This window comes from Astyanax mexicanus, chromosome 17, assembly GCF_023375975.1.
Source record: "Astyanax mexicanus isolate ESR-SI-001 chromosome 17, AstMex3_surface, whole genome shotgun sequence".
Taxonomy (NCBI): Eukaryota; Metazoa; Chordata; class Actinopteri; order Characiformes; family Acestrorhamphidae; genus Astyanax; species Astyanax mexicanus.
In genome coordinates, this window is record NC_064424.1 from 38045207 (window position 1) to 38060337 (window position 15131).

Sequence of the window (15131 nt, forward strand, 5' to 3'; positions counted from 1 at the left end):
AAATATGTAGCTCTGTCTGAATGCTCCACATTTGGTGCTGTTTATTTGTGACTCACTCAGTGTGTAAAAGCCTCAAGATTAAAAAGGGAATTAAACGAGAGAAAACATAAACCCAAGAGCAGCAGAAGACAAAAGAGAAGCAGTTCTTCTAAAGAAGTGTTGAAGAAATTAAGGGACAGCAAATAAATCTGCTGATGCCTCTTATTATTATATCTCATATTCTGAACGGGATCTTCTGCATGCTCCCTCAGACGTCGAAGAAAGACTCTCACCTATGAGTCCTTTCTCTGTGCTCGATGTGATGGTTTTATACGCAGGGTCTGTGCTTTGCTGTCCACTGGCAGTTTCTTCCAGATCCAAGTGCTCCGCAGCCTTGCGTTTGATGGTGCCAAAGCTCCCCTCATAGGTGTCGGAGAGTGAGCTAGAGGACGTCCAGCTCTGCCTCGAGCGGTTCAGCTCGGAGCTATCCCCGGAATGCCTGTTGCCGGCCGGCCGATCCTCCAGCCAGGCAGGTCCCACCTCCACCTCTGCTATCGGGCCGCCCATCGGAGGGTGCCTGTGGTTTATCAGGTCCAATGCCCTTTGAGCCTGGAGGTTCTGAAAGCTGTCGTGGGAGTTGCTAGAGCATGAGGTCCAACTGCCACGGCCACTGTCTGCGGCTTCCGAGAGTAGGATGTGTTCGGGGGTGAGCTCCTCAGCACTCGTGGAAGAAGTGATGGTAGCAACTCTGGTCACAGAGTGTCTTGCCAAGGACAAACTAAAAGAAGAAACAGATTAAAAATACAGTTTTGAAGACCTGGGCACTAGAATACCATAACTGTGATGCTTTATTTTTAAATTCATGCAAGACTTTTACACAGAAAAATACATTTTCTATTCCTATTTTCCCAAAAAACCCACAAAATTTATAGCATAAAGAAAAAAAACTAACTTCCAGTCAATGTAAAAAATATTTAGACCATTTTATTAAAAAAATTCATTCGCTTATAATTCTGCTTTGTCTGATCTACATTTAGTTTGGCCTAGTAATAATTGTAAGGAGACTGACTCTAGATATACATTCTATTAGGTGCCTTTTTAGAGACTCTAAGATTATAAAAATGTAGTCATTGTAGTTGAAGAGCAATTATTGATTAAATTTGGGTATTTCTCAAAAATTACATTGGGTGCAGTTGGTAAACCATGTCACATTAAGCACAAAGTGTCAGGGTGCTGAAGAAAGGACAAGGAGGTGGGCGTACGTGCAGGTAAGGGAAATATTTATTAAATAAATAAACAAGCAAAGGATGAAGAAAACACACCAAAACAAACTAGAAATTAAAACAAGACAGAAATAAACAAAAAAGGAAAATAAACAAGAATGAACAGAGAAAATAAACAAGAAACAACAAGGCGCAGTAAATTAGTGAACGAGAACATAAACATAAAATAGGCAACGGAGGTTAGTGCAAAGACTGAGGAAAACAGACTAAAACACTAGGACTATATATACACAGGAAACACACAAAACTACAAACACCTGGAGGTAATGAGGGGGCGGAGCAACACATTAGACACACGTGAATGGAAAACTACATGGAGCAAACGTGGAGATGAGAAACACCGGGAGACAGGGCAAGGGCATGAGAAAAAGCATATTACAAATGCAAATTGAAATACTGTAAAGCCCATTACACAGAAAAAAAGGTTCAGATAGAAATGTATACTTCAGTTTGTATACACAAAGTTGTCATGTTTTGAGGTTAAATGTGTGTGTATGCATGCTACAGGCACTGTAAAAAGTCTCCAATTAAGGCAATATCTTTTTTAGGATCTCTCTGGCAATGTATCAGTGAAACTAACAATTTGTGCCCAGCTTCTGATAAAAACTATGAAAGGCTATTTACCTATTTATTTCCCCTCTGCATTGTTTAACTTCAAAGACAAACAAACAATAATACAAAAAAAAAAAAAAAGTGAATTTTGGTTTGGTATATTAAAATGATAACAAATGAAAAGCCCCTCATTAAAGGTTTATTTGACATAGCTCATGAAAGATTTCAGATCACAAATCACGCTCTTTTCTTGGCGGGAATTAAAATAGCTTGTATAAAAAATAGATATGCGGTTAATCCATCACAGGACAGTAAAAACATGCAGCCCTAATCAAAGCAGTCTGTTTATGGCTTATATTGTTTTATTGCTCAGCTGAACACAAGGCTGTGTTAATTTAGACAGGAACAGGAATTGGAAATGGTAGAACTGATACAAAAGAATCAACACTGACCCTCATAAAAAAGATCAATACCAAGACCAAGGTTTTCATTTATTTTGGCACTTTTTTATAATTGCATAAATTAAACAGCCAAAATGACATTTTTTCTTGCTTTCCCAAGAGAAAGTAATCTAAAAATATCTATTTAACAACTAAAAGCACAATACAGTAGTATGAGTTGATGATATTCCTTCATAAATAATTGGTTGTCCAGATCAGCAATTTCAGTTAAATATATTATATAGCAGATGAATGCAGTGATATTTAAAAAGAAATGAAGTTTATAGGATTTCAAAAAAGTGCGCAATAATTATTTAAATAAAATTAGGCAGGTCTATACATTTGGGCACGCTTATCGTTTTATTGGTTTGAATAGTTTTAGCTTTAATTATTGAAACACAAAATTATTTTGGTAATGCAGAAGAAGCCTTTTCTGTGCACACGCCACAAACAGAGTCACTTGAGTATTCTAAAGCTAAAGCACATTTAGACAAGCCAGCTTCATTTAGGAATAAGGTTCTGGGGACTGATGAATCTAAAATTGAGTTATTTGGAGGGAGGTATGCCTGGCGGAAAAAGAACACAGCATTCCAAGACAACCAGTTGTTACACACAGTAACATTTGATGGTGCTTCCATTATGCTGTGGGGCTGTGTGTTCAGTGCAGGTAATGGGAATTCCAGTCAATTCAGTGGCTTGCAAAAGTATTCATACCCCGTAAACTTTTCCACATTTCGTCACCTTAAAAGCACAAACTTAAAAGTATTTTATTGAGATTTTAATGACAGACAAACACAAAGTATTGCTTAAGTGTGTAGTGTAACCAAAATGAAACATGGTTTTTAAACTTTTTATCAAATAAAAATCTGAAAAGTGTGACATGCAAAAGTATTCAGACCCCTTTACCCTTAAACCCTAAATAAAATCCAATGCAATAAATTGCCTTCAGAAGTCACTTAATTAGTTAATACAGTCCAGCTGTGTGTAACTTAGTCTCAGTATAAATATAAACACCTGTTTTGTGAAGGCCTCAGTGGTTTGTTAGGGAACACTAGTGAACAAACAGCATCATGAAGACCAAAAAACTCACCAGACAGGTCAGAGATAAAGTTGTGGAGAAGTTTAAGCAGGGTTACATTATTAAAACATATCCCAAGCTTTCAGCATCCCAAAGAGCACTGTACAATTCATCATGCAAAAAGAGAAAAAGTATTCTACACCTGCAAACCTACCAAGTCATTGCTATTCCCATGTTCTTAGTTTATTGGTATAAATTTGATAATTTCTTATCATTCTTATCATTTTACTTTCATTTTACTGCTATTATTATTATTATTTTATTCATAAGATATAAATTCTTTACTTTTTATGGTAATTTTTCATGATCTTTTTAAATTGTCCTTTTTATGTATATATATATATATATTATGTATATTCGTCTATAGTAAATGTCAGTTTTTATTTCAATTTTTTTTATATTTTTAACCCCTTTTAAACTGTAAATGAGGGTCCTTATCCAGTGTGAATAATCGATTGCTTAATTAATATTCAGTGTTGCAAATCCAGTTTTTACATAAACAATAAACAGAATAAAGAATAAAATAACTTTACTCTTATATGAGCTGCTGGTTTATCTTTACAGCCGGATGCACAGTCAGTTTCCTATGCTCCCTTAAAACAGGAATGAACAGAAGTAAGTCTCTTAAAGGTAATGACTACAGACACACTGATTGGCTTCTCACGTTATGCCCAAAACACACCCATGAATAATTAAGGGAATTAAAACACACCCTTTGCGCCGTTGGAGCTGCGCAAGGTGTATTTTTCGCGCCCTCAAGATACCAATGACACAGGACATGCCCCTAAACCTAGCTGTGCAAAGCGCAACTAGTGCGCTATAGATTGTTAAAATAGGGTCCTAAGTTTTTGGTTGTAAGGTGACAAAATGTGGAAAAGTTCAAGGGGTATGAAGTCATCGGAACATATAAAACTCAGTTCGCAAAAGTCATTGAATATTGGTAAGTTGTCAAATCGGTGAGTTGTCTTTTCAAGTTGAATTCTACCACCATACTGCTGCTATTTTCTCTGTCTACAGTCAGTAAAGTTTTTACACCAATTTGTAACATGGCTTTTTTGTACCAATTTGTAACATGGCTGCAGTTACATAATAGTGCAGTTAGCAAATAAATTAGTACTTTTGAGTTATAGAAATGATTAGTCACTAAATGGATCTGGGGATAGGGGTGTGGCCACTGTGACCTGGTAGTCAGAAAGCACAGAGCGACAAAGATATGGGAGTAAATGAACCTCAATCATACCTTTACTTTGGTAAAAATACCCTCCATAACACCCAAAAAACCTCCTGGGCTGTAGTCGCGCAACTTCACTGTTTTAGGTTCATTCTGCCTTCTTCTCCTCCCATCAGCGTCTCTCCCTAGTGAAGTCTTTATCCCAGCTGGCAGTTTTTCTGCGCTACAACCCTCTCCGCTTTTAGACTCTTTGGACTGTTTTTCTGAGCTACAACTTTACCCTCTCCGCTTTTAGACTCTTTGGACTGTTTTTCTGCGCTACAACTTTACCCTCTCCGCTTTTAGACTCTTTGGCCCGTTTTTCTGCGCTACAACTCCGCACTCTCTCCGCTTTTGGACTCTTTGGCCCGTTTTTCTGCGCTAACACTGCGCACCCTCTCCGCTTTTAGACTCACTGGCCTGTTTTTCTGCACTACAACTTCACTCTCTCTGCTTTTAGACTCTTTGGCCCGTTTTTGTGCTTTACAACTGCGCACCCTCTCCGCTTTTACAATCTTTGGCCCGTTTTTTGCGCTACAACTTCCCTCTCTCCGATTTAGACTCTTTGGCCCGTTTTTCTGCTCTACAACTGCGCAACTTTTTGACCCGTTGTTTGAGCTACAACTGCGCACCCTCTCCACTTTTAGACTCTTTGGCCCGTTTTTCTGTGCTACAACTGAGCACCCTCTCCGCTTTTAGACTCTTTGGTCCGTTTTTCTGCTCTACAACTGCGCACTCTCTCTGCTTTTAGACTCTTTGGCCCGTTATTCTGCGCTACAACTTTACTCTTTCCGCTTTTACACTCTTTGCCCGTTTTTCTGCGCTACAACTGCGCACTCTCTCCGCTTTTAGACTCTTTGGCCCGTTTTTCTGCACTACAACTTTACCCTCTCCGCTTTTAGACTCTTTGGCCCGTTTTTCTGCACTACAACTTTACCCTCTCCGCTTTTAGACTCTTTGGCCCGTTTTTCTGAGCTACAACTGAGCACTCTCTCCGCTTTTAGACTTTTTGACCCGTTGTTTGAGCTACATCTGCGCACCCTCTCCGCTTTTAGACTCTTTGGCCCGTTTTTCTGCTCTACAACTGCGCACTCTCTCCGCTTTTAGACTCTTTGGCACGTTATTCTGCGCTACAACTTTACTCTTTCCGCTTTTACACTCTTTGGCCCGTTTTTCTGCGCTACAACTGCGCACTCTCTCCGCTTTTAGACTCTTTGGCCCGTTTTTCTGCGCTACAACTTTACCCTCTCCGCTTTTAGACTCTTTGGCCCGTTTTTCTGAGCTACAACTGAGCACTCTCTCCGCTTTTAGACTTTTTGACCCGTTGTTTGAGCTACAACTGCGCACCCTCTGCGCTTTTAGACTCTTTGGCCTGTTTTTTTGCGCTACAACTGCGCACCCTCTCCGCTTTTAAACTCTTTGGTCCGTTTTTCTGCACTACAACTTTACCCTCTCCACTTTTAGACTGTTTGGTCTGTTTTTCTGCGCTACAACTGCGCACCCTATCCGGTTTTAGACTCGGCCTGTTTTTCTGCGCTACAACTGCGCACCCAACGGCCCGTTTTTCTGTGCTACAACAGAGCACCCTCTCCGCTTTTAGATTCTTTGGCCCGTTTTTCTGTGCTACAACTGACTCTTTGGCTTTATAGACACAAGAAAAAAAGTGTCTAAAAGCCTTTTTTTTCTTGTGTCTATAAAGCACCATATAATGCATGCAATTCTGTAGTCCTTTACATATTCATTATAAAACAGAAAAGATGAGTGCAGGATGTTCAGCACTTTAGTAATTTTGTTACTCCTTTGACTTCTTGCTTGTTTTATTAAAATTTTCAACCTTAACTGAAAACTAGCTCAAGTCTTCCACTTCTGCGCTCTTGATATGTCAGTCTATGAACTGACCCCTAGGGTTTTAGAAACTTTTAGATTCTTTGGGCCTTTTTTACTGCACTACAACTGTGCACTCTCTCCGCTTTTAGACTCTTTGGCCCGTTTTTCTGCGCTACAACTTCACCCTCTCCGCTTTTAGACTCTTTGGCCCGTTTTTCTGCGCTACAACTGCGCACTCTCTCCGCTTTTGGACTCTTTGGCCCGTTTTTCTGCGCTAAAACTGCGCACCCTCTCCGCTTTTAGACTCACTGGCCCGTTTTTCTGCGCTACAACTTCCCTCTCTCCGATTTAGACTCTTTGGCCCGTTTTTCTGCTCTACAACTGCGCAACGTCTCCGCTTTTAGACTCTTTGGCCCGTTATTCTGCGCTACAACTTTACTCTTTCCGCTTTTACACTCTTTGGCCCGTTTTTCTGCGCTACAACTGCGCACTCTCTCCGCTTTTAGACTCTTTGGCCCGTTTTTCTGCACTACAACTTTACCCTCTCCGCTTTTAGACTCTTTGGCCCGTTTTTCTGCACTACAACTTTACCCTCTCCGCTTTTAGACTCTTTGGCCCGTTTTTCTGAGCTACAACTGAGCACTCTCTCCGCTTTTAGACTTTTTGACCCGTTGTTTGAGCTACAACTGCGCACTCTCTCCGCTTTTAGACTCTTTGGCCCGTTATTCTGCGCTACAACTTTACTCTTTCCGCTTTTACACTCTTTGGCCCGTTTTTCTGCGCTACAACTGCGCACTCTCTCCGCTTTTAGACTCTTTGGCCCGTTTTTCTGCGCTACAACTTTACCCTCTCCGCTTTTAGACTCTTTGGCCCGTTTTTCTGCGCTACAACTTTACCCTCTCCGCTTTTAGACTCTTTGGCCCGTTTTTCTGAGCTACAACTGAGCACTCTCTCCGCTTTTAGACTTTTTGACCCGTTGTTTGAGCTACAACTGCGCACCCTCTCCGCTTTTAGACTCTTTGGCCTGTTTTTTTGCGCTACAACTGCGCACCCTCTCCGCTTTTAAACTCTTTGGTCCGTTTTTCTGCGCTACAACTTTACCCTCTCCACTTTTAGACTGTTTGGTCTGTTTTTCTGCGCTACAACTGCGCACCCTATCCGGTTTTAGACTCGGCCTGTTTTTCTGCGCTACAACTGCGCACCCAACGGCCCGTTTTTCTGTGCTACAACAGAGCACCCTCTCCGCTTTTAGACTCTTTGGCCCGTTTTTCTGTGCTACAACTGACTCTTTGGCTTTATAGATACAAGAAAAAAAGTGTCTCAAAGCCTTTTTTTTCTTGTGTCTATAAAGCACCATATAATGCATGCAATTCTGTAGTCCTTTACATATTCATTATAAAACAGAAAAGATGAGTGCAGGATGTTCAGCACTTTAGTAATTTTGTTACTCCTTTGACTTCTTGCTTGTTTTATTACAATTTTCAACCTTAACTGAAAACTAGCTCAAGTCTTCCACTTCTGGGCTCTTGATATGTCAGTCTATGAACTGACCCCTAGGGTTTTAGAAACTTTTAGATTCTTTGGGCCTTTTTTACTGCACTACAACTGTGCACTCTCTCCGCTTTTAGACTCTTTGGCCCGTTTTTCTGCGCTACAACTTTACCCTCTCCGCTTTTAGACTCTTTGGACTGTTTTTCTGCGCTACAACTTCACCCTCTCCGCTTTTAGACTCTTTGGCCCGTTTTTCTGCGCTACAACTGCGCACTCTCTCTGCTTTTGGACTCTTTGGCCCGTTTTTCTGCGCTAAAACTGCGCACCCTCTCCGCTTTTAGACTCACTGGCCCGTTTTTCTGCGCTACAACTTCACTCTCTCTGCTTTTAGACTCTTTGGTCCGTTTTTGTGCTTTACAACTGCGCACCCTCTCCGCTTTTACAATCTTTGGCCCGTTTTTTTTGCGCTACAACTGCGCACTCTCTCTGCTTTTAGACTGTTTAGCCTGTATTTTTGCACTACAACTGCGCACCCTCTCCACTTTTAGACTCTTTGGCCCGTTTTTCTGTGCTACAACTGAGCACCCTCTCCGCTTTTAGACTCTTTGGTCCGTTTTTCTGCGCTACAACTGCACACTCTCTCCGCTTTTGGACTCTTTGGCCCGTTTTTCTGCGCTAAAACTGCGCACCCTCTCCGCTTTTAGACTCACTGGCCCGTTTTTCTGCGCTAAAACTGCGCACCCTCTCCGCTTTTAGACTCACTGGCCCGTTTTTCTGCGCTACAACTTCCCTCTCTCCGATTTAGACTCTTTGGCCCGTTTTTCTGCTCTACAACTGCGCACTCTCTCCGCTTTTAGACTCTTTGACCCGTTATTCTGCGCTACAACTTTACTCTTTCCGCTTTTACACTCTTTGGCCCGTTTTTCTGCGCTACAACTGCGCACTCTCTCCGCTTTTAGACTCTTTGGCCCGTTTTTCTGCACTACAACTTTACCCTCTCCGCTTTTAGACTCTTTGGCCCGTTTTTCTGCACTACAACTTTACCCTCTCCGCTTTTAGACTCTTTGGCCCGTTTTTCTGAGCTACAACTGAGCACTCTCTCCGCTTTTAGACTTTTTGACCCGTTGTTTGAGCTACAACTGCGCACCCTCTCCGCTTTTAGACTCTTTGGCCCGTTTTTCTGCTCTACAACTGCGCACTCTCTCCGCTTTTAGACTCTTTGGCCCGTTATTCTGCGCTACAACTTTACTCTTTCCGCTTTTACACTCTTTGGCCCGTTTTTCTGCGCTACAACTGCGCACTCTCTCCGCTTTTAGACTCTTTGGCCCGTTTTTCTGCACTACAACTTTACCCTCTCCGCTTTTAGACTCTTTGGCCCGTTTTTCTGCACTACAACTTTACCCTCTCCGCTTTTAGACTCTTTGGCCCGTTTTTCTGAGCTACAACTGAGCACTCTCTCCGCTTTTAGACTTTTTGACCCGTTGTTTGAGCTACAACTGCGCACCCTCTCCGCTTTTAGACTCTTTGGCCTGTTTTTTTGCGCTACAACTGCGTACCCTCTCCGCTTTTAAACTCTTTGGTCCGTTTTTCTGCACTACAACTTTACCCTCTCCACTTTTAGACTGTTTGGTCTGTTTTTCTGCGCTACAACTGCGCACCCTATCCGGTTTTAGACTCGGCCTGTTTTTCTGCGCTACAACTGCGCACCCAACGGCCCGTTTTTCTGTGCTACAACAGAGCACCCTCTCCGCTTTTAGACTCTTTGGCCCGTTTTTCTGTGACTCTTTGGCTTTATAGACACAAGAAAAAAAGTGTCTAAAAGCCTTTTTTTTCTTGTGTCTATAAAGCACCATATAATGCATGCAATTCTGTAGTCCTTTACATATTCATTATAAAACAGAAAAGATGAGTGCAGGATGTTCAGCACTTTAGTAATTTTGTTACTCCTTTGACTTCTTGCTTGTTTTATTACAATTTTCAACCTTAACTGAAAACTAGCTCAAGTCTTCCACTTCTGGGCTCTTGATATGTCAGTCTATGAACTGACCCCTAGGGTTTTAGAAACTTTTAGATTCTTTGGCCCGTTTTTCTGCACTACAACTGTGCACTCTCTCCGCTTTTAGACTCTTTGGCCCGTTTTTCTGTGCTTCAACTGAGCACCCTGCCTGCTTTTAGACTCTTTGGCCCGTTTTTTTGCGCCAAACTGCACACTCTCTCCGCTTTTAGACTCTTTGGTCCGTTTTTCTGTGTTACAACTATTTCTAAAATACCTCAGTTTGGACAACCCTGATCTATTCCTATATAAATTTGGACGTTGAGAATCTAAACCCTAGGGGTCAGTTCATAGACTGACATATCAAGAGCCCAGAAGTGGAAGACTTGAGCTAGTCTTCAGTTAAGGTTGAAAATTGTAATAAAACAAGCAAGAAGTCAAAGGAGTAACAAAATTACTACAGTGCTGAACATCCTGCACTCATCTTTTCTGTTTTATAATGAATATGTAAAGGACTACAGAATTGCATGCATTATATGGTGCTTTATAGACACAAGAATTTTACTTTAATATATGTCTAGTTTTTCTGTATGCATTACAGAGCAAGGTGGTTATGGATAAGTAGAGTATGGAACATTTCTAGAACTATCCTGTATAACTTAATTCATATACTTGAGCATCTTCTTAGACTTAACTTTACAGTATTCCTGTTTAATACGCTGTGTCAGACACACATATTCATTTAGACACCCTGACATATCAAAACATCGAAAGTGCAAAACAATGCTATGTCACTTCATCCCAAACCTAATATCACCAAACTCTCTACAAATCTGTCACTTCACATCAGATTTGACAGAAGCAGCCTTTTGCAATAAGAATTTAGAAATGTTTATTTCAGTTATTCTGACATGCTTATATAGGTGTCATGTAGTATTATTCAAGTAACCTACAGTAAAAGGTTACCATGTGTGAAAGTAGCCGGACTCAACCTCCTGTAATTGGTCTAAAAGTCAGAATAATCTAGAAACCCTGTCCAGCTTCAGAAAATGTTAGAGCACATTAAAGACAGTGAGGGGAAGGGACTGTACCTGGTGCTGGGCTGGCAAGGCTCTGTTGCGGGGGTGTGTACGTGCAGCAGTGCCTCTGGTTGGCTACTGACTCTGCTGCCATAGTGCTCATCTGAAACACCTCCAGGGACTGAGTCCACCGAGCAGTTACTCACTATACTGGAACGTGAGGAGATCTCACTGTGGCTTGAATCTGACTGGTCCGATCTGCCTGATGGCATCAAAGCGTAGCCTGCCACACACACACACACACACACACACACACACACACACACACACAAACACACAAGAAAGAAAGAATCATCACTGATTGTGCCTGTGTTGCATCTGTAGATTGGGAGAAAGATTTCAGCTCACCCACATTCATTAAACATTACGATAAAGAACATTGGGCTTTTTATTTCTAACAAACCAACAGCATTCATTTTAACACAAACTACAACCCTGACTTTAACAGAAGACGGCTGTCACTTTTTGTACATACTACTAATTATACATAATAATTAAACCAATTTTACTCACTAATTATTTAGTACCTTCTACTTTTTAAATCAGTACTAGTCTTCCAGTCACTGCTGATTCTGTATGTACTGAGTATTTAGTACTTACAAATAATAAGCACATAATAATTATGCAGGATGTAATTATTCAGTAAATTATAATTCAGTAACTAATTACTGAGTATCTACTATATATTACTATGTACTTATGTTTATATAAATTATACTTGATATACTCTCATGTATATCAACTTATCATTTGGAATCTATTCCCACATACAGAACTTTAAGGTTAAAGGGTTAATTAATCTGATAAATTAAAGCATTGAAATTCATTTAATTTATTTAACATGCACTGCCACATGCTGGTGAATTCAGAACACTGTAAATAGTGAATGAATGGAAAATATACTAGGCTCCCCAAGATCAGAAAAGTTTGGAAAAAAGTTCTTGGCCAATAATTTTTTTTTGCCCAAAACTTCTTAAGGACTTTAAATGCTTTCTTTTCCTCTGGTTACAGCTCCTCAAACAGAACACTTCTCTATTACAATATGTAAGTATTAAAACAGCCTTTCTACACATAGTAACTGATTACAATAACACTAAGCAACTGATTATCTTTTTCACTCTGTCCCTTCCAAGCTTCCTTTGCTCAAACTGTTATCCTCCTCTTGTGTCTGTTTAACTAGACGGAGGCCCTCTCCTTTTCATGTAACTCTCTGGGGGTCTTGCCCTGGCACTTCCCTCTCCTGCCTCCTGCTGCCTGTCCCTGGACCTGCTCCTTTCTCTTAGCCGTCTGAGAGGTGAGGGCAAGCGCTTTCGACCGAAGCACTGCAGCTGGGTCTGATCCTCTGTGCCTGTCTGTATCTGTTTGAGCCTGGCCTGCTTCTTTTCCTCCTTCTGTCTGCTGACCTGCCCGGTCATCTTCTGGATCTGCTTGTAAAAGAGAGCCCCACCTATACCGTAGCTCCGGCCTCCAGCACTGCCTCCGCCTGCCACGCTGCTTGTTCCAGGTTTGGTACTGGTCTCGCTGGTCAGAGAGGACGAGGAGCCTGACAAGTTCAGCTGACCAACATCTTGCGATTTGGCAGTGCTGCCACTCACTGAAGAGAGGGACAGGAGGCAGTGTTAGAATAGACAGTGATAAGCTGCTTCACTAATATGTAAGTACATGCAAAGCATTTTGCATTCTGGTAAAATTTTTGCTAGATTAATTTGGATAATTTTTAAATACTACCTGGCGGGGATAGATTTCATCATTAGTTTTGCACTGAAACTTCGAGGCTAAAGTGTAACATAAAATAACACTGTACATAAAAGCTCAAAGTTAGACCAAGGTGTTTGCTAGCCAGAACCACGAGACATTACCTCACAGTTAAAGAGCAATAGTTTTTGCAGTAGTAGTTGTTTTAGTTATAGTAGTATATCTGCAGTATTATACCACTAGAGTAGTATGAAAAAGTTTGGGCACCACTGTTTATTTTTCATGATTTTCCTTTTTAAATCATTGGTTATTTAGATCAATTTTAGTTAAACATATCATATTGCAGATGAACAGAGTTCATTTGTGTTTAAAAAAAGTAGGCAGGTACATACAATTAGGCACCCTTGTCGTTTTATTGATTTAAATACCTTTAGCACTAATTCTCATCCGGGGCTTCATCGGAGGTGCCATCAAAATATTCTGTTACAGAAAATGCAGCTCATTAAATGCTTTATAAAATCATAAACATGTGTCTCACATGCCCCTTGTTTAAACAGTGTTTTTTTTCCGCAGGGGCTAAGCTAGCTAAAATAGAAGTGTTTTTAAAAGGAAAGGCTGCAAAATCAGATAACTCTGAATCAGAAAATGCTCAATGAGTGATTTACAGAATATATTCGTCTTTTGAGCAGTCTGACCAGGTTTGAGAACCATGGAGTTCATGTGAAACAGAAATTCAAAAGACTTGCCACTGCTGGAACAGGAACAACTGACAGAGATCATGGAAGACAGGTTAATAATAAAATTTCAAGACATGGATTTTTACAGGTTTTGGGGTTTTTGGAAAGGTTTTGCCTTTTTTGGGGCAGAGTATCCAGTAGTTTTAAGTTGTGCCATTGCAATTCTGCGACCCTTCTCTATGATGTATTTGTGTGCATTGAGCTTTCAAGCTAAACAGAAACACCTGTAGGTTGTGGACCAGGAGCTCTGTGTCTGTCTCTCATCCATTCCTGCTGTTGTGTGCACCATCTCAAGCTCAGGTGTCCCACTGATTGTGAGTCCTGTATATCCACTCTTTGTCTTAATTATCTTGTCTTTTGTGTGTTAAGTGTCAGATGAATGCAGAGTGCATGTTTTTAATACGTTGCAAACTAGGGTGCCTTAAAACTTTGCATACCTTTAAAGGGTGCTGTGATAAAAAAGGCAGGTTACAGGAAAGATACAAAAAAATGCTCAGCACACTTTGCACAGGGAGAGTCTATATGGGAGAGTAATGCAGAAAAAGCCTTTTCTGTGCACAAACAGAGTCGCTTGAGGTATGCTAAAGCACATTTGAACAAGCCAGCTTCATTAGGAATAAAGTGCTGTGGACTGATGAAACTGAAATCGAGTTATTTGGAAGGCGGTATGCATAGCGGAAAAAGAACACAGCATTCCAAGAATCCAAGAAAATGCTTAATGAGAGATTTAAATAATATATTCATCTTTTTTGGTCCCCACAGTAAAATCTGGTGGCGGTTCCATCATGCTGTGGGGCTGTGTGATCAGTGCAGATACTGGGAATCTTGTTAAAGTTGAGGGTCACATGGATTTCAGTCAATATCAGCAGATTCTTAAAAACAATGTTCAAGAATCAGTGAGAAAGTTAAAGTTGCACTGGGCATTCATATAAATCACGAAAATGATCAGGGAAGCTCAAACTTTATTCATACCACTGGATCTATGGCCAAATGTAAATAGATGCAGATGTTGGTGGATGCAGGAGTTTCTAACTTTGAATTGTGTTCAGTAACAAACACCAAGCACGTCTTGGATGTTTAGAAACATAATGGTAAACAAAGGTCATACTGTGTGTGTATGTGTGTCTTGACCTTTGCGTGGGGAACCCTGTGGTGACAGCTTGGGACTGGAGTGATGGGAGGAGATGGTGGATGTAGTATCTTCAGCCCTCTTTCCACTATTGTCCTCCGCTGAGACAGAAGTTTTCTTCACCACCTGTGGTGAGATGAAGTCTGGAGAGCACAGTGTATGTTTAGAGACCTATATATGGAAGCTTTTTGGGGAATTTGGTGTTTTCACTTAGAAGTTGGTTTGATTATACTAGGCTGGTCATGGATAAAGTCCAGGAATTTGACGAAATTTAGCTCCCAGTCCTGCCCTCGGCACCATATTATATTATACAATACTACACCATACAATACAATAGTACACACATACACCACACACTTTTCATAATCTGTAAATTAAACACTGCCTTTATAATTTAAATTGTGTGCTGAATAGAACCGAAGTGTAGTTCTGTTGGTCAACTATGATAATTCTCATTACTAATTGGTCGGGAAAGTTATTATTTTTATTATTTGTTTTGTTCTTACTTAACTATTTATTTATTTATTCATGTATTATGTATTTAATTAACACCTATAGCTCTGACATTTATAATAATATATAGTTAAATATGGCAAATTAAAAGTGTGTTTAAGTTTTCAACACTTTTCCTAAATTCT

General features: G+C 40.5%; 1 protein-coding gene across 12 annotated transcripts in view; it reads right to left on the reverse strand.

The window, feature by feature from the left end:
* Window positions 1–15131, reverse strand: part of LOC103043076 (rap guanine nucleotide exchange factor 6) — a 296213-nt gene that overhangs the window by 14465 nt on the left and 266617 nt on the right. For 11 of the 12 annotated variants that reach the window (XM_049466446.1, XM_049466440.1, XM_049466448.1 and 8 more), the window contains 4 exons: window positions 14496–14636; window positions 12380–12526; window positions 10945–11155; window positions 273–757 (listed from right to left, as the gene is read on the reverse strand). In XM_049466446.1, coding sequence (XP_049322403.1) covers window positions 273–757; window positions 10945–11155; window positions 12380–12526; window positions 14496–14636 — 984 coding nt within the window. The remainder of the gene's footprint in view (window positions 1–272; window positions 758–10944; window positions 11156–12379; window positions 12527–14495; window positions 14637–15131) is intronic. The other variant, XM_049466442.1, reaches the window with a different exon arrangement.